We start from the raw sequence: 19,166 nt of genomic DNA on the forward strand, positions 1-19,166 counted from the left end.
ATTACATTATCGTAAAAATATAATGGCCCTTAAAATTTATTTTACTCAAAATTAAATATATCAAGTTATTATAAGCCAATATAATAGATTTTGTATACAAAAACGCTATATATAGATATAAACATATTTGAAACAAAGATTTTTGGCGTACAATGAAGTCAGTACTTATAATATTTAAAACTTGTAATAATTATACATAAGGTAGTAGATCATCATTAATGTAGCATCACTATTCTATTTTGACATTATCATTTGACATTCTCTGTTATTAAGATTTTATTAACTCTTCGTCAAAAATTTAAAATATAAGAATACGTTTGAAGTAATAATCAAAGTGTATCAACAAAATCAAAAATCTATTTATATTTGTAAATTGTCTTACTACTTAAGTTATGGCTTCTCCGTCTCCTAAATCACCAGAACAAAGTGAAAAAAATAAGCAGTATGACCGGCAATTAAGACTTTGGGGAGACCATGGGCAAGCTGCACTGGAAAATGGACATATATGTTTAATAAATGCTTCTGCGTTAGGTACGGAAATATTAAAATCGATTGTTTTACCTGGTGTAGGAGCAATTACGATAGTTGATCACAACATAGTAAGTGATGAAGATATTGGGAGTAACTTTTTTTTGGAATGTTCTAGCAAAGGTCTTAATAGGGGTTCTGAAACTCTGAGGCTTTTATTAGAATTAAATCCTGCTGTGCAGGGGCATGCTGTTTATGAACCAGCAGAACAAATACTGCGCGATAACCCTGATTTTTTTAAATCTTTCAGTGTTGTCATTGCTACATGCATTGGAGAAAAAACCATTCAAGATCTAGCACAGCATTTGTGGGATCTTAATATACCTTTTATATTATGCAGATCTGTTGGATTTTTAGGATCTTTTAGAATACAAATGAATGAACATACTATTATTGAAACTCATCCTGAAAATGAGCAAATTGATCTACGTCTGGATGTACCATTTCCAGTTCTTGCTGAATATTTAGATGCTTTCAACATTGATACTGTTGATTTAAAAGATCATGGTCACATCCCATGGATTGTTATTTTATACAAAGCAGTACAAAAATGGCAAACAACTAATCAAAATAGATGGCCTATGAGCAGAAAAGAGAAAAATGAAATTAAGGATATAATACAAGACTTTTTTAGAAAAGATGAAAATGGTATGCCTATTGAAGAAGAAAATTTTAATGAAGCTTTAAGAGCAGTTAATACTGCATTAGTACCAACGTTTTTACCTGTAAAAATTCAAGATCTCATTTATAGTAGCTCTGCTATTAATTTAACTAAAGAAAGTTCACCATTTTGGATAATGTGTTCTGCCCTAAAGGCTTTTGTTGAAGCTGAAGGAAAAGGTAAGCTACCCCTAAGAGGTGTTCTTCCGGATATGACAACATCAACAGATCATTATGTTAAACTTCAAAGTATGTATCGTGCACAGGCGGCTATGGAAGCTGAAATAATTTATAGGAAGGTGCAGGAAATAGTTGCACAACTACATTGTGATAGTATCAGTGAAGCAGATGTGAAATTGTTCTGTAGACATGCCCATGATTTACATTTAATGAAGGGATCAAACATAGCTGAAGAATATAGATTGGGAAATGCTATAGCATCATACATAGCAAGATATTTGGAAGAACCGGATGTTATGATGGTCCACTATATTCTTTTAAGATCGGCTGAAAAGTTTCAATCAGAACACTGTCGTGCTCCTGGAGAGTGGGAACCAGAGGGAGACATTGCTAAGCTGAAAACATGTGTTACTAAGCTGCTTAGTGATATATCTTGTACACCATTTCCTAAGGATGATCACATTCATGAGATGTGTAGATATGGTGGAGCAGAAATTCATAGTGTTTCAGCTTTTCTTGGAGGATGTATTGCACATGAAGCTATTAAAATAGTTACAAAGCAATATAAACCTGTTAATAACACTTTTATCTATGATGGTGCTTCAACTAATACAGCTACATTCACATTTTAATGCAGCTTACACTATTTATTATGAATAAAAAATGCATAAAGATAAGACTTTTATTAGAATCTAATGGGATACTAAAATATCTTTCCTGGTCTATCATACATTCTGCTACAACAGACTCAAAAGGAAGGGTAATGTTATATTAATATAATTATAATAACACTTTACATACCATCTTCTCCTTGCTTACTTAGATGGCATTATTTTGTAAATAGCTTTTGATTATTATTTTCAAATAAATGCCTAGATTGTGGAAAACATTTGCCAACTGTAATAAACTAAATGTTTATTCTTCATGTATATTCATAAAAACAGTATTTCAATGAAATGAGAAACACACAACATAATTATAAATGAAAGAGGTAAAATAACAGAAACAATGTTTTTCTTCAAAGTTGTGTATTTCCAGATAGGATATCAACAATTTAGTTATTGAGGTTTTAAAAGAAATTGTAGTAAACATTCTCATTAACAATTTTTAACTCATAAATTAGATAAAATAACACATATCACATGATAAAAAAAATTTAAACAAACTATACATTTGGCTAAAATCCACATGGCAGGCTTATGATATATCTGTTTAACAACAGTAGGATTTAATATAATATATGCCTGAGACCGTGAAGATACCAGAGCTATGTAACACAACATTGAGAATCTCTCATTTGTTACCTACTTATTTCACCTTAGCCACAACTTCAACCGCAATGCATCTACTCCATTTAGATAGTATCTAAATAAGCGTTTGTCTCTCACAAAGCCTAAGTTTTCATAAAGTTTAAGTGCTGGTTTATTTGTGATTTCTGTTTCTAAAACAACTTCATCTGCATTGTCATCTATCATTGCCTGAAAAAAATAGAAATAGAATTTATTAGATTACTACTAAATAAATAAACTATTTATAAAAAAATATTTATGACAATAGTTATCTTGTACATATATTTTTAAGTATCCGTGACTAATATCCGCAGCTGTTTTCTTATTAGAAAGTTCATAAATATGATAAAGTTGATTGTGATAAGAGTTTGGTTATAATTAAAATGTAATGATTATAAATACCAATATTTTAAAAATTGTATGTATACATACAATTTTGGTTCACAGTGTATTTTATAATAATAAGTAGTCAATAATTGCAATGAAAATCAGTGCAGTACAATTCTCTTATAGCAAGTTCAAATTTTACCAGCTACAACAGGTCCTATTCTTCAGTATTTTTATAATATAATAAATTTGTAAATATAATCTTTAGATTTAATTCAACACTATAGCATGACTCTTAAAAAGTGCCTACTTGAATAAAGAATATGATGATGATAAGCTATCAGCCTACTAAAATAAAGAATATTTTGATTCTACATTGACTCTAGTATTAGATTTAAATTATACCAATGCTCTGTATATATCTATTATCTCACCCTTATTGCTTTCTGTACTAATCTAGAACCTATCTTCCTTTTCCTATATTTCTCATCTACTGCCAGCATGGCTATGTATCCTCTTTTGACGTTATTTCGATGCATATCTAACTTACAAACAATGGCACCAATACATTTTCCTTCGTGACTAGCCAAGAAGCAGAGTTTAGGCCAGTTGTGAATGAAATATCTATATGTATAGATAGAATAAGGTTCAGACAAATCCTTCTGTATAAGTCTCATAATTTCTGGCATTTGTAATTCAGATTCGTAAGATATTATTTCAATTTTTTCAGAATGTTCTTGGGGAGATGACGATTTTTCAAAGCTTTCAATTTCGTCTACTCCACTACATCTGACCTTGTTTAAGGAGGCATTTTCGTGACGCTGTCTAGTATTCACATCACTACACTGTACACTATTTACATTCATCTTGACTTCACTAGGTGCTGCGTCTTGTGCTATTATAGGTTCTACATTTAAAACATTGACACTATCTTTAGAATGGTCACTCGTACCATTAGTTAAGTTACTATTAAGATTGTTAATATGAAGAGTATTAACTAATGCTTCACTTAATTTGTCCTCATTCCACTTTTTTGTTTCATCATTCGTTTCCGGAGGATCTTTGGCCTTTTTACTTTTATTTTTCATACTTGCATTTTTCTGACTGCAATTGATATTCTGTAAATTTTCTTCGGCGAGTTGACTCATATTGGTGGATTTCTATCTATCTTATTTACACATTTAAACAATCATAAGCTCATATCAATTACACAAACGCATTTTATTTTTATACAAACATTTTCTTGTCAAAATCGTAAAAGAGTATTACCGACATCTTGGTATAAATGTATTACTATTACTACCATAGAAAACGTGATTTGACGATATTAATCTACGTTCTTAAGTTACGATTGATTAATATAGAAAAATTAGTAATTCAAAACGGGACATACGAAAATATTTAAGGAAATATATTAAATTTACAACAAGTCCAAGTTTAATCCCTCCACAATCACATTGCAAAAATCATGAATCTTGTTGGTGTTACCATGATTAAATTAGTGTGGCCAAGTAGAATAATGTTTAATCCATAAGCATGATTTAAAAATTTAATTCTATGAAATAATCCACACTTTACCATCCACAAATTACCATTTCACCTTCTACTTTTTATAGTTGTCCTTCAGTCGTGACTAAACATATTTGATGTAGAAACCTAATCTAATTTATATGTTAAGCCTTAAATTTGAAGACGAGTACCAAATAGTATACATATGTAAATAAATACTTTTTTGTGCACTTCGTAATTATTTTTGATAATTACATATTTGTAATGATTATCTCGTCACAAGCACTAAATAAGACTAGACTAAGACTAATAATATGTATGCAAACAAAATCAAATAAAACAATGCGATAACCATTATTATACCTTCCATTTTCTAAACACATTTGTAAAATTATAAGTCATTATTATTAGCTTTTTTCATACTAGAGCTTTAATGTGTATTCATATTTTGAAATTTTGAATACCTCGCGATTTTTTGGATCGTCGGAGAATGTAATGTTGCATGTTTTCATTTTCTATCACTGCTTATGTTAATGTTATTTATTAAAAAATGTTCGAGTGATATGAATTGTAATAGGTTTATTTTTAGGTTACCTTAAATTATTACTTTAAGCAAAGCAATCAATAATTTTCAAAAATTGTTAAACACAAATTATAGCTCTTAAATTTTTTTTACATTTTGACATAAAATGGTAAAACATATATTATTTGTATTCATTACCAATTAGGTACATAGGTTCATATAGAGGTTACAGATACAGTTAAATGGATATATATAAACATGTAATGCCAATGCAATGCTGACGTCACAAAAAGTAACATGGCCGCTAAAAGCGCGCGTGTTTCGCGTCCAAGCAGGTAGTGGCTATTCTGTATGAGTACTCGACTCGAGACTCGCTCACTCGACTCGAGAGACGAGAAGTCGATCAAAGGCACGAGTTCAGTATCCGGTTGACAGCCGGTGAGGCGGCGGCGTCATGATTCCTTAGCGTACGATACGCGCGCCGCCTCTGCGCGATTTTCTATCATTTGTAAATAAATTTTGTACACAATTAAATATTGTGCAGTATAAGCTAAATAACTGTGTGCAAGTGACTGTATAAAATACTTTGTAGACTGGATCCGTATATTTAAGCGCATCGAACTGTAGCAATTTAGAACCTTTGATACAATTTTAATTCAACACTGAATAAGTAACATTGTTGGATACTTATAGCCAAAATATATTAATGTGTAGTACACGAATTCGTTAACTTTGTTAAATAAATAGTACAGTGTTCAAAGATACTCCAATTTTTGTGTTACTAAAATGTTAAGTGTTACGACTGATTAGTGTTGAATGAGTTAAAATTAGTATTATTAAAAAAATTGAATAAGTAGTGAGGTGTATTTGATCGTAAAATTTGATGATTTGCAAATCAACAATGGCGGATCGTGAACGTCCTGCTAAAACCCCCATTAGGGTGGGTTTTTATGACATAGAAAGGACCATAGGCAAAGGAAATTTTGCCGTCGTTAAGTTAGCACGACATCGAATAACGAAGACTGAGGTAAGATGAAATAAAAATTAAATTAAATTCATATAAGATTCTTACTGGAATAATATAATATGTTATACAAGCACATACCGACATCTTTATGATCATTTGGTTTAAACAACCCCTATATATTAGTACATTTTTGAAATGTATATATTTTGCAATTCAATTATTAAAAGAAAAACTCGTATAACATCTTATATAAATATGTAAATAATCAAAATTAATAACTTAAGGAAAACAATACTAATAAAATATACCATAACAACAAATACATAAGACCAACCCACAGCTGATACCAATAATATAATGTAGTATGTGTAATGAATGCCTCAAAATGTAAATCATTTATTATAAAAAAAATGTTTCAGAATTTCTTTATAAACATCTAACTATAACTCACAAAGAATCATCGTGCAAATATGCATGACCAAAGATATTTACGAAAGTTGTGACGTCAGAGCATGTACATTATGCTATATGTATGGTAATATCTTTTCATATAATCTGAAATTCTATTACTCTTTTAATCAAAGGATAAGAATTAAAAATTGTGTATAATAATGCAACCTAGCTTTGCTGTTTTTAATCTATTCGATATAACAATGTAAAATATATAAATAGTTAAGTACAAAGTGGAAATAAGCAAGGATTTAACTAAAATTCGTTTAAATGTGCCTAGTTACATAGGAGGCACTAAGTTATTTAATTATATTTACATTCCTTATCTACTCAACTATAACACAATTTTGTCGGTATTACGTAAAGTAGTTAATTATAATTATATACAGGAATTAATTTTAGTTTTATGTTTAATAACTTACTTGTTTCTAAACGAAACCTTGTTTATGTAAGCCTTTGGTTTGAAGTGGTTTATCGTTTCCTGCTCAATAATTATCCGTATATCTACTGTACCTACGAAAGTCCTTCAGATTTGAAGTTATGTAAATAACATTATTACTATTGTCAATGAAAATCAAAATCACAATGACAAAAAGGAATTGTGATCTCATAAATTGTTGTAGGTAAGAAAAATCCAAAAAGAAATCGAAGGATAAAGGCTTACATATATCTCGTAGTCAGTACGTTTCAATACACATAAAACGACCCGTTTTTTTTTAGAAGGAAGGAAGTGAACAGCTAATATATATTTTTTTAATCGAAGAAACTCATTGCTCAAATTAACATTATAACATATAAAACTTTAGGATAGATAAAAACTGTTCATTGTATAGTTAACGTCAAATGCGGACCCTGAATATGGCCTCGGCATAAAATAATAAACGACGGATTCTAAGACTGTTTACAGAATAAATATTTACAAAATCAATTAAGATGTGATACAGTCTATATCATACTCGACCGAACCACATTTTGTATATAATTATTTAACAATGTTACCAATACATCAACGGAAGCTTCAGGCCGTGAAATTGCGGTTTATGCATTCTATATACGGCTAAATCATCATCGTTATCGTTAAAATTGGTTTCCGCTTCGAATTCTCACGGTTTAGTAGGTTCATAACAATGAAAATATGTATAATGATGTATGTAGTACGATTTTCTTCCCTTACTTTAAAAACAATAGCAGTTTTTGAATTTTGCACAAAAGTGAAACGCAGTAGAAACCTACTTATTGGGATTGCATTAGAAATTCGCATCCCGAATTTAAGGTTGGGGAAGGGGTGGGGGGTAAGGGGGGGTGGTGTAGTACCTACACCAACACTCCCCCCGCGCGGAAAGAATTAGTTTTTTTTTTAAATTTTTAAATTTCAATACTAAAATCATCAAAATTCGTACTGTTAGTTAAATTTTGGAAGGGGAGAGATATAAAATTCCAATTACTGGTATACAATGTGATTTCTGGCGCTGCGCCGGCCGCTGCCGCGGCACGCTCGCTTCGCTCGCTCGGCTTGCGCAGCGTTTGGTCATAAAATCTAACCTAACCTAACCTATCCTTAGCAACTATAACTATCTACTATTTTTGTTGCCGGAGTGGCTTCGCCACTCCTGTGCCCCTCACAGCTGTTAATTTTGGGTGAAAAATAGAAACAACAATTGGTATATTTTAGAAATTTATAAGAACCATTTATCTGTATATATACTTGACTAAATTTAATAATGCGATAAATGGATCTTTTTTATATTTTATGTTATATTGTATTCTATTATCATGTTCGTAAAATCTTCTGGGTGATTATTATTTTCTTTACAAAAGAATCGCTTCACTACAAAATTAAATTAAATTTTTACACGTTTTTACTATAAATTAATATAGTATTTGTTAAAATATAATACAGAAAAAATCTAATAAACATAAAAATAATGATTTAAGGTTAATTATAATGTAAAATATCGATCCGTTACACGTAACTTTAAACGCACATTAAAAAAAAACTATGGGTTTCCGCGGGTTGGGAGTGGTAAATTTCGAGAGAGGGGAACAACCCCTTTAAGAAACAACCCCTACTATCATCAAATTCGGGATGCGAATTTCTAATGCCAACCCTACTTATTTTTCATAGTGCGTTATTGAAGAGGTTTCGTAAAGATAATATCGATTTAAGTACATTTTTAATTAATTATTTTTTTTATTTCATGATATAAATTATAATACTAAATCACTCTATTTGTCATAATATTAAAGCTATAGTCGTTTGTATATTTCGAATACTAACTAAAACTTCCATAACTGACGAAATTTTATGTAACATTTTTTAAATATAGCTTATGTCAATTTTGCGGGGGAAAAATATCGCGTGTTGTCCAATCGTAAAAAAATTGACCATGATATATTTGTAGATGTCAAAAATCTAACTTATAAAGTTCTAGTACGACAGCATATAAGGCACATGCATGTACCTTATATGCTGTTCACCCATATTAAAAAAAGAAATATTTCAAAATAACGGACACATAAAAATATTATTATAATTTATACTAAAAAAAGCTCTTTGCAATCGACTTCAAAAGTTTTAGAGATACTGAAAGATAAGTAATTCAATAAACGCATGAGAAAAAAGTCATGGCGATAAGATGTTATCGAAAGAAACAAACGTGGGATACCACGTAAGCACACTTTCTTATATATATAAATATAGGTGAATATTGAATAATATACTGCATTTCTCTTTAATAACAATAAAAAACTTATGGTAGCGTCTGCAATTTGGAGTGTAGTGTAGTAGCTAGTTAGTTTCTGTAAATCTATTAGGAGAATGAAACTTGTATCATTCCATACTAATACGTTATATTTGTATATATATCAGCTAGTATCACGCCCGATACTAACTGATTTATGTACATATGAAAAATATTTAATTTCTCGTCATTGTATTTATTTTAAAAGCCATTCAGTTAATCGGTATGCTTAATTACCTTAACGAAGTGAATCAGAGGTGAGTTGACCTTTTAAAAATGTTATTTACATACAATGGTTTTAGTAAATGTCTCTGCTTTAATAAATAAACAATAACTACGTAATGAATATTCCTGTTTTTCAGTTTTAATTGACTCATCGTTAGACATAAGACTAAGTAACAGTTAATCGTTACTACAGCGTAGGATTGTTATTGATAAAAATAATTCTCCTACAGTCTTAGAGATGTCACAGTTACAATGGCTCTATTAGTGTTTGGAGTATAATGTCGGACATGAAAATAGACGAGCTCTTAATCGTTTGTCAGCTGACCGAGTCACGACTGTAATCTATGTACTTATTGTTTTCAAATCGTCTAGATAATATTCGTGCTGATGCACCTAACAAAGCATGAAATTACGAAGCAGAATTTCATTCCATCTCTCATTTCGATCGGCAGCTGAAGCAATTGAATATATCATTAAATCGAACATGAGTTGTTCAACGTCTATATCAGTAGTAAATGAAAAAAAAAATCGAAACCGTGTCACGTATGATTAATATATGCATATATTATAAAACAATATATTAAAAAGCATATATGTATCTGTAGTTGGAGACATGAAGGATAACTAGTTAGGTTAGATGATTAAGATGATTAAATATCGTCATGTAAATATGGTTTGCATTTGAGACCATTTAAAATATTATCCAAAGTAGGGCTTGGCGCAAAATTATTTTGACGTAGAAAATATCTCAATTTAACGACTGATTGTTTTAAATAGGAATTTGTCACCTCTGTTCGTTGGTCTAGTGGCAAATGATTGGGCTACAGTCCTGGACTCACATCCCTTCTTCAATAAATTATAGTGCCTTGTGTGTGTTATATTCGAAATTTCTGTAACATTTGATCAAATAGAGATAGGAAACAGAGAGTACACTTGCACAGAGAGTTTGCACACTTCCTTTGGACTTAAATATCTTTGCACAGATTTCTGATCTTTAAAATTAGTCATCGTGGTCCAAAGTCGGTCGGGAGGGTATTGTTGTAGGTCTTTGTAATAAATTCATCAAAACCGCCAATTTCTAACTATAGTTGCCATTAAAGTTCAAAAAGTCATGAATACAAATATACACATTACATATATGTGTACACGATTACAACTCTTGTTTATAAGACGTCATTTTATTACTCTAAAAGATAAACGAACTGTAGACATTCTAAGATAACAAATATGTTTTTTTCTACAAGTGCTCGGGTACAAGGCTACATTAATATTCACGCAGTGTCAATCTAAGCTGTGAGTATCTCCTTGAATACCAGTAATGGACGAACGAAAGCTAACATTCAGTAGTGGATATAGAGACGTCTAAAGTAGTGCATAGTGCATTAAAGTGGGTCGTTGGCCCAATAGCGCTGTGAATGACTCACAGAATTTTAAACGGATCGGTGACTATTTTAATGTAGCATGTTGATTTATATTAATTAGACATTGCAAATAAGCAACGTTGTACCTAATTAAAAGCCGTTGATGGCATAACAGAAACAGCTCCGAATGAATGGATTGAAGTAACATTACCAACTTTTTATTTCGTTAAATTGAAACCGGTATTGTGCTTTAATGTCATAAAAACGATGTGAAAAACAAATAACAAGGTATTAGGTTCATAACCCCACTCTATTGTTATTATGTTACAAGTAATGAGAAAAAGGAGTAACGTATGAACTAGTATGAAGTGCGTTAAAAAGAATAAATAAAATTAAGATTTGTCCAAATCAAATCAACGTCTATTTCGTAATATAATGAAATTGCACAAAGACGATCCCAATAATCATAGATATTATTTTATTACATAGTTTTCTATTAAAAAAGAATTTTTTTTTGTTCTAAAGTGGCATTGTTAACCTCTGAACCTTATAAAATTATTTAAATTTAACTTAAAAAAAACTCTGAAGAGGTGAAAAGTCTCTGAAGTTTGTATGCTCAAATGAGTTTATCGATATTTTCGGCGTCGAGAAGGTCGAAACCTTCTATGGCTTGGTAATGATGTCCTCTGTTGCTAACTTACTATAGGGTGATAATGTGCTAACTCACACGAGTGAAGTTACTTTATAACAAATTAATGATTACCAAGGTCCGTACGTAAAAGTTAAACAGACTCTTCCTGCTTGCGTTATGTTACGCTCCAGATATTTCAGAATTTATTTTTAATAACTATCATATTAGTCAAGTATTATATGAAATATAATTGCACAGACCACAAATATTTAAGCAAAAATAATGTGAATGAGACTTTCTACTTTTTTGCTATAACCGGTTAAGTATTTACAAAATATTTCGAGGAACATGACCATCAATCAGCGACTCGGCATAGTCAGGCGACTGAGGTCGAATGCGCGTTGCCGCATCCCAAAATACCACGGCATCGACCTTGTCTTCAGATGCAGGCATCGTGTTGTTTTTATTATTTAACATTTTTCCGCGTGAACCATTAACGTCAAGGTGATGGCCAGAGACAAACCCGTGAATAAGCAAAAGTCGGACAACAAAGAAACATCACAAAAGTAAGGCTAAGTGTAAGTTTAAAACAATTATAGCGTCTGAAAGAACAAATACTGCTGTTGCATACGATAAAAAATATTACTAGACTGTATTTTATACACTTTTAAAAAAAAGGGTTACAGAGACCTCGGGAGCTAAGATGTCCTTTGAGCCTTTAGTTACACTGGCCCACTCACCCTTCACACCAGAACACAAACAATACTAAGAATTGAAAGAGTAAACCTCCAAATGGAAAATGATTTAAATGTATTTTAATAATACATATTTTTATAATTTTAATATTGATTATGACATTATACGTACGAACTTAAACGTATACGACAATTTTAAACGTATAAAAATTGTACATTGCTTAAATTACATTTTTCACACGCATCTATCTACTCATCGTGATTGATGTTGCATTATCATGATCTTATAAAACACAGTGCATATTGTGAAGTGATTTGTTACAATGATTCATATCTCACGCAGCCGAGCGGAGTTGGAACTTTGCAATTGTGAGTTTGAAACGTTAAGAAAGTGAACATAGATGCGATTCGTGATCGCAACGTATAAGTCAAGCGAATATTTTGCCAGGGAATTACTTCTCATGGCACGCGCTCGGTTTACACTTGGGCGCTTGAAAAATGCCCGCTTGACGCAAATGCGTTATCTATTTTGGAGTTCTGCGTCAGAAACACACTCTTATCTGTGTTCTGCAGTCTAGCGGTCACCCTGTGTCTGTACTTTCTTGGATTTTAAGCTTAAGATTTCCCCGTTAATCCCCACCATTCAATGCTTGTTTTATAAACGATGGAAAAAATATATGAGATTAATCAATCTAAAACTCGTTTAAGAGTCTAAAAATTTGAAAGGAAAATATTCATAGGCACAATAATTACTTAAAATTACGGATACTAATGTTAATATTATATTTACATAAGTAATGTGTGGAAACTAAATTAGAAATTCTGAAACACAAAATGATCAACTAAAACCTCTTTTCTGTGAAACGAGCACGTCATACTTGTAAGCAACCCTTCTGTTTGAGATATCTTTTCTATTTCAAAGATGCTTAATGTAATTGATTTCAAAAAATGTAAAGCCAAGAAAATACACTTTTAATTTTGTTTTGTATTTTAGTAATGTTGAATTCACATAATTTTCACAAAAGTGTTTATATATAATATTTATATAACTTATATATGACGTAAACACTGTCTATTTAAAATTTAAAAGAATATCTTCTTCAGATTAAATTAATTGGGATCTTTTTTGAATGAATGTATATTTTGTTTCGAAACAGTGAATTGAATACGAAACATTTTTTAGCATATATGCGAAACTAGTGTACAAAGCATTGCACTGACAGTACCGTACAAATTGAATCCAGTGGGGGTAGGTAGGTATCCTTGAAAAAGGTTTTCCAAGCCTCCAACTAGGGGTGGGAGGTACTAGAATGGAGGGCACTACGCTTCCCACCGTGGTTTCGTTCGACGTAGACGAGTAAAGCACTTTAAACGTTACGTACATTTGCCGTATTTTTACACGAAACTTTTTACGTGTAAAATAAAAGTTGCCTAAGTGTAAACTTCTAATTTAAAAATATTTTTTCACTGTTTATATTGTACTTCATATTTAATTGCAATTATTTTTTTTTATTAAATTCCGTCTTTGCATTACTCGTACCTATATGTTTCCTACCTATATATATACTTACGTAACTAACATTTTATTTTAGACAATTATATTTCAATTGAAACTCAGTCAAAGCGTGCTATGATGCAATGAATATTCATGCAATGATAATTAATTCGAGGCTCTCATCTTAAAAATTTCAGCTCGCTCCGACTCGTTGCTTTGTAATTATTGTTGCAAAACTGAATCTTGTAGCGTTCTACTTAAAAGAAACAAGAACGTCGAGTTCGTGTTCTCAATGCAGCATGTACTACAGAGTGGGTAATGTTTCATCATACTCTGAAAAATACTACGTGCAGCGTAATCTCAAGCATAGCAGTCTGGGGAAGGGAGAAAATCTATCTGTCTTTGTCACCCTTACGCTCGCCGCTTCCTCGTTTCTATTGATCGTCGTCTAGACTTGTTGATCGCAGTGGTTTCGGACGGAGGATGTAGATAGCTACTAAAAATTTTGTTTTTGACATCGACGGTCGTCACTCTTCATATCTCTTTACAGCATTATTTATGACGCAAGATTATTATTTTATGTGATAATAAGATTAAACTGTTCTAATATTATAACAAAAAAAAAAATACTACATTACTGGCGTCGCCGAAAATATTGCTGTGACGCGCGCCTCTGTTTGATAAATATCGATTGCAATCATTAACAACAGTTCTGACGTCATAAGAAGATTTGTGTCTTATAAAAAGTACTCATCCATTTATTAAGCCGCAGGTGCGTCAATAGTATTATACGTATACAATGTCTTAAACCTTATCATAATTATAAGATAAGAATTGACGCAAATGTCTGTCGCTTAGGGTTTAATCCATTGGTCTAGATAATCAACAACATAAATGTATAATACTTTATTATATCGGTTTATTATTTATTATTTCAATGAAAATATTTACAGAGCGAATGATAATGTGTGATAACTGAATCGTTGTATCTCGATGACTTCGTTAGTCATTTCATCTCTACATAAATTTACTGTGAGAAGTAACGAATTAACCAAACAATGAGATAGTTCGTAATCATTAGACTGACCTCATTTAAGTCCTAATTAATTATTTGTTGTTAACAAAGTGTAAATTAAAAAATAATATATATCTACTACTAACTCCTTTAAATACTACACTATATTTATATCAGATTACTTTTTTTTATCGTATTGTAGACTAAATGAGTCATCGACATCTATAATTCACAGTTTGGCTAAGGTTAACCTATCTTTGAACTCATTTCATTTAAAATATTGGTATTACGTGTCCGTTTTATGCCGTCCTACACGAACTAAAGTATCGATATCGTGTAAGGTTTAAGATAAAGCACACAAAGACTCTTCAAAGCTTTAAAATAATCACCTGTCAACGTATCGCGTATCTGCTTGAATGTCATTTTTTTATCAGATAATGTTCTTGCACTAATGGACACTTCGTGTAATATAACAAAACCCGTATTACACTGGTTTCTGAACTAATTCTAGGTGTCTATCGCTATTTATTTCAATTCGAACAGATATTTTTAATTTATTTCAGGATTCATTTGTTTCTTCAATGATAATTGATATTGAATACCAATGATTCGCGATGCATGTTGAATGTCATCCGCACCGATGTCGGCCCTGATGTATAGGTTCTTTGAATTATATTGTTACGGTCTGTCATAGTCAGCGATTCTGAGACAAATAATTGTTTGCTTTGGATTTGAATTTTAACATACATAACTACTTCTAATAAATTTATTTTTTATTTATTAACATAAGAATTAACAACATTAAATGTTTAAATATATATATACAAATATGAACTAAAACTAGTTACTGTATAAATCTTGACCGCGTGGAATGGTATATTCTAATAACTTCGGTTAATACTATATTTTAAATCGTAAATTATCGCGATTATAGTATTAACATTGTTTATTTCTAATCTTTTCCGTTAATTCGTCTATGTATGTTAATAGATATATATTAAAAAAAATTGTAGGTTACCATATATAGTAATATATTTGCATGAATTACTTATTGACCTCCATTTGGACAACTCGCCCGGAAACATACGTGGATATAAAGTAAATAAATGTAACTAACATTTCCTGGTACTAAAATCACGCCTTTGAATAGTTTTGACCATGACACAAATGGTCTTTCGTAATTCCTTAACTTCTTAATGTAATATTTAGAGGACGACTTCGATATAAGGACGAGAACCAATTAAAGATTTTTTTCGACTTTTTAATGATCTTTATAAGATATTTCATCAAACATATGTATGTGAATCTCTCATCTTATGCTAAAAATAATTTGTCAGGGTTAAACAGATTTCTTAAGAGTACACAACGCCAATTTACTTAACATATAAATTATTCGTAATGTAAATTTCAGAAGGTTAAAAGCTAGCACAGACGTCTGAAAAGCAACATATTTTATATGCCTAACGCGTTTTCTCCACATAGTATACATACTAAAGCCCATATCCCACGAGCCACGTATCTTATGAACTTAATAGCATAAAATTAGGTTGCGTTCCATACCACTTATTAAGCAAAAGAGGTCGGCTGGCTTTCTTTTCTCTAAAGGGAAATAACAAATATGTTTTATTTCTTTTGTCTAACTATTCGACTCTTTGTACAAAGTATTATATTCAAGCGAAATTATTTTACATTAATATTAATTTTAAGCTTATAGGAATTTTAAAAAGTCTCATTAAACAAACAAATTATAATTGAATCGTTTAGATATGTAACAACTAACTTATGAATAAGCTAGTCTATCTCTAACTAATACGGTCCTCTTGCTAATAGCGAACTGTTTCTTTCTTCAGATTCATTTAAAACATCGGTTAGTAATCGCTTGTTTGTTACAACCATTCATCAGAATTTGCAGTAAAGAAATCCATTTTCACTATATTTTCACAGGTCTTGTTAAATCTAACCCCGACTCATCACGCGTCACTGTTCCTACACTAGCGGTTCAATAACATCAGGTTATTGACCCACAAACAGGTGACCGTGCACTTTGAAAAATAAAATACACATTACTCCTCAAATTTAAGAAAAACACTTTTCGCTTGACATTTGCCAATAATTTTCTATTATCGTTATATGTCCAATTATATTTTTTATAAAACTTTTATTAACCCACATATATTTCTATAAAAGTATTTTTATTTTATGAATGATATCCATGTATATACTGCTGAAAAGTCTCATAGGATTATATGGTATGATATGAATCTAGTTAAGATAATATTCATTACGTCACATAATGATTATCTTTTATCTTACACTTCAGACCGATATAATACTAACAGAAATTCAATAACAAAATATAAAGACATTATTTTGATTTTTTAAGCTCCAGGCATGTTATTTATGAAAGATATGGATGAGTTACAGACGATGCATTACTGTCAGTAATCGCCTGATAAAAGATATCTTAGAAATCTTCTCTCGCATGAATTGGCAAAGAATTCATCTCTCGTATTGTGAGCCAATACAATACATCACGTCTTTGTTACCACGCGCATTCTGATAATTGAGTTGTAAATATAACAAGCAAGTGCTCAATTTTTAAATATATAATTAAACGATGATGTGAAGAAAAAATATCTTTATAAATAATATGATTTACTGTAACATCAAAAGAAAATTTTATTTTAGTAATTATTTTTTATCATATTTTTGAGATCAAGTGTAAAGCGATAACATTTTATGACAGGAAATGCCGACAAACGTAAATTAGTTTAAAGAAAATTGTATCATCACCTTTCAACAAAGACGCTGACCACAGAATTTTATTGTCTCGTCTCACAATCACAATTCGAGAAGTTTTACGACGGTAATAATTTTTATATTTGTAACCTTATGAACGAAATCCGCCACCCATCATAATAAACGTGATCAGATTACTTTATTACTATAATATAAAACCTTGAAAAGCGAAAACGAAACTTCAGTTGTAAGGCATGATTGATGTGTATAATAACAATACACTTTATTAATTTAATTTTACCGTTGACACACACGAATACGCAACGAATATTATATATATCAATGTATTGAGGGTATAAGGATACATATAACATGTACACTGAAAGAAGTGGACTTTAATAAATCAATTACCACGACTTAAGTGCGTAGCCACAATAATATTTGTATTTTTTTTAAATGCGAGTATTTTCCTGATTATGTTTATTTACATAACATATCAATTATTAAAGTAAATAAAAAATAGTAAGACCGTGTGTTGTGTTTTAATTGCAACACAATAATTTCATTATAATACATTAAGTTCATTTACCGGCATTAATTTAAAGATATAATACAAGTTAAATAATGTCAATAATTAATTGTTTTCATAACAACTTAGGCGATAAGGAAGCTTCATACGGATACGAGTAAATAATTATAATTGGCGATAAACCATCCATTGTTTTAACAAAACTGTTTAATTTGGACGTACATTCAAATAGCGATTAAATGTTCTTCAAGATAGGATATCTAAAGGCTGAGTATTGACTTGCTCGTTTTGACTGCAAGGGCCTCCATGACGTAAAGATACGTGTGTAATGGTCCTATCAGTACATTCGGGTCAATGTCAGGCGTCTGACCGGCATCGGCACATCACTAACCGTCTCCGTTTTCAAATATCACGTCTATTTTAAATCGGCAATGTTTATTTTAAAAACTTACATTCGCAAATGGCTTATTGAAGACTGTAGCAGACACGGCCTTAGAGTTATCAGAAATAGAAACAGAAACATGGGATTAGAAATGTCGAAATCGTTGTATTGCTTGCGTATTACTTATCTTAATAATACGAGATCGGAAAGTCAATTAATAAATCAATGTTGGTACTGTGCTATAATATAAAAGCTTTTTCTTATTATCTAAGATTAAACCGTCACTAATAAGTTCGTGTATAATTATTTTTTATAATTACTGGTAAACTCTAATAGTAATTACTAACCGAGGCATGAAAGTAGTAATTATATTCTAAAGGATAATACAACTTTTTCTGTATACTAAGAAACCTCTATAATATCAAGGCGAAAATGTAAATAATAAAGTTATTCTTAATCTATATTTAATAAATCATTCGATTTTCGAACAGGGATTTTAAGAGTGTTACCAGTATTTGTATTTTCCATGTATCTAATAAAATAATAATTATGCATGTCATATAGCAATGTCTTTATTTCTTGATTTTAACTAAACCACGATATATTTATGAAGGGATTGCGTTTTGTTCACGGTTTAAAATGCAATTTTAGAGTGAATCTGAGTATAAAAAATCTAAAGTTGTATAGTGAACAGTACACCAAAATATTTACAGTATAATATATGATTGACGATGCCTTTTTAAGTAAAAAGTCTGTTGATAAAGACGCAGAAATGGTTTTTTTTCTGTAGATTATATAGAAGTGACGAGAAGTCCAATCACGCATATCGCGTCAATTGGCTCAATCGGAGCAAACCAAGTGACGCTCGTCCTGACGTCAGCGCCTCTTTGTCTGTATGGAAACAGCAAATCACCGAATAA

At 30.8% G+C, this 19,166-nt stretch overlaps 3 protein-coding genes across 3 annotated transcripts in view; 2 read left to right on the forward strand and 1 right to left on the reverse strand.

Moving 5' to 3' along the window:
* Positions 1–226: 226 nt before the first annotated feature.
* Positions 227–2,056, forward strand: LOC124535573 (NEDD8-activating enzyme E1 regulatory subunit). Its single transcript, XM_047111820.1, has one exon. The coding sequence runs from the start codon at positions 393–395 to the stop codon at positions 1,998–2,000; it is 1,608 nt and encodes a 535-aa protein (XP_046967776.1). The 5' UTR covers positions 227–392; the 3' UTR covers positions 2,001–2,056.
* A 323-nt stretch (positions 2,057–2,379) lies between these two features.
* On the reverse strand, positions 2,380–4,481 carry LOC124535574 (N-alpha-acetyltransferase 30-like). Its single transcript, XM_047111821.1, has 2 exons — positions 3,419–4,481; positions 2,380–2,846 (listed from the first exon to the last, which is right to left on the reverse strand). The coding sequence occupies exons 1-2, from the start codon at positions 4,130–4,132 to the stop codon at positions 2,682–2,684; spliced, it is 879 nt and encodes a 292-aa protein (XP_046967777.1). The 5' UTR covers positions 4,133–4,481; the 3' UTR covers positions 2,380–2,681.
* Positions 4,482–5,351: 870 nt separating this feature from the next.
* LOC124535534 (serine/threonine-protein kinase SIK2) overlaps positions 5,352–19,166 on the forward strand; it is a 43,351-nt gene continuing 29,536 nt past the window's right edge. Inside the window, exon 1 of the mRNA XM_047111755.1 lies at positions 5,352–6,043. Coding sequence (XP_046967711.1) covers positions 5,900–6,043 — 144 coding nt within the window. The 5' untranslated portion in view covers positions 5,352–5,899. The remainder of the gene's footprint in view (positions 6,044–19,166) is intronic.

The sequence above is a fragment of the Vanessa cardui genome, chromosome 15 (assembly GCF_905220365.1).
Source record: "Vanessa cardui chromosome 15, ilVanCard2.1, whole genome shotgun sequence".
Classification (NCBI taxonomy): Eukaryota; Metazoa; Arthropoda; class Insecta; order Lepidoptera; family Nymphalidae; genus Vanessa; species Vanessa cardui.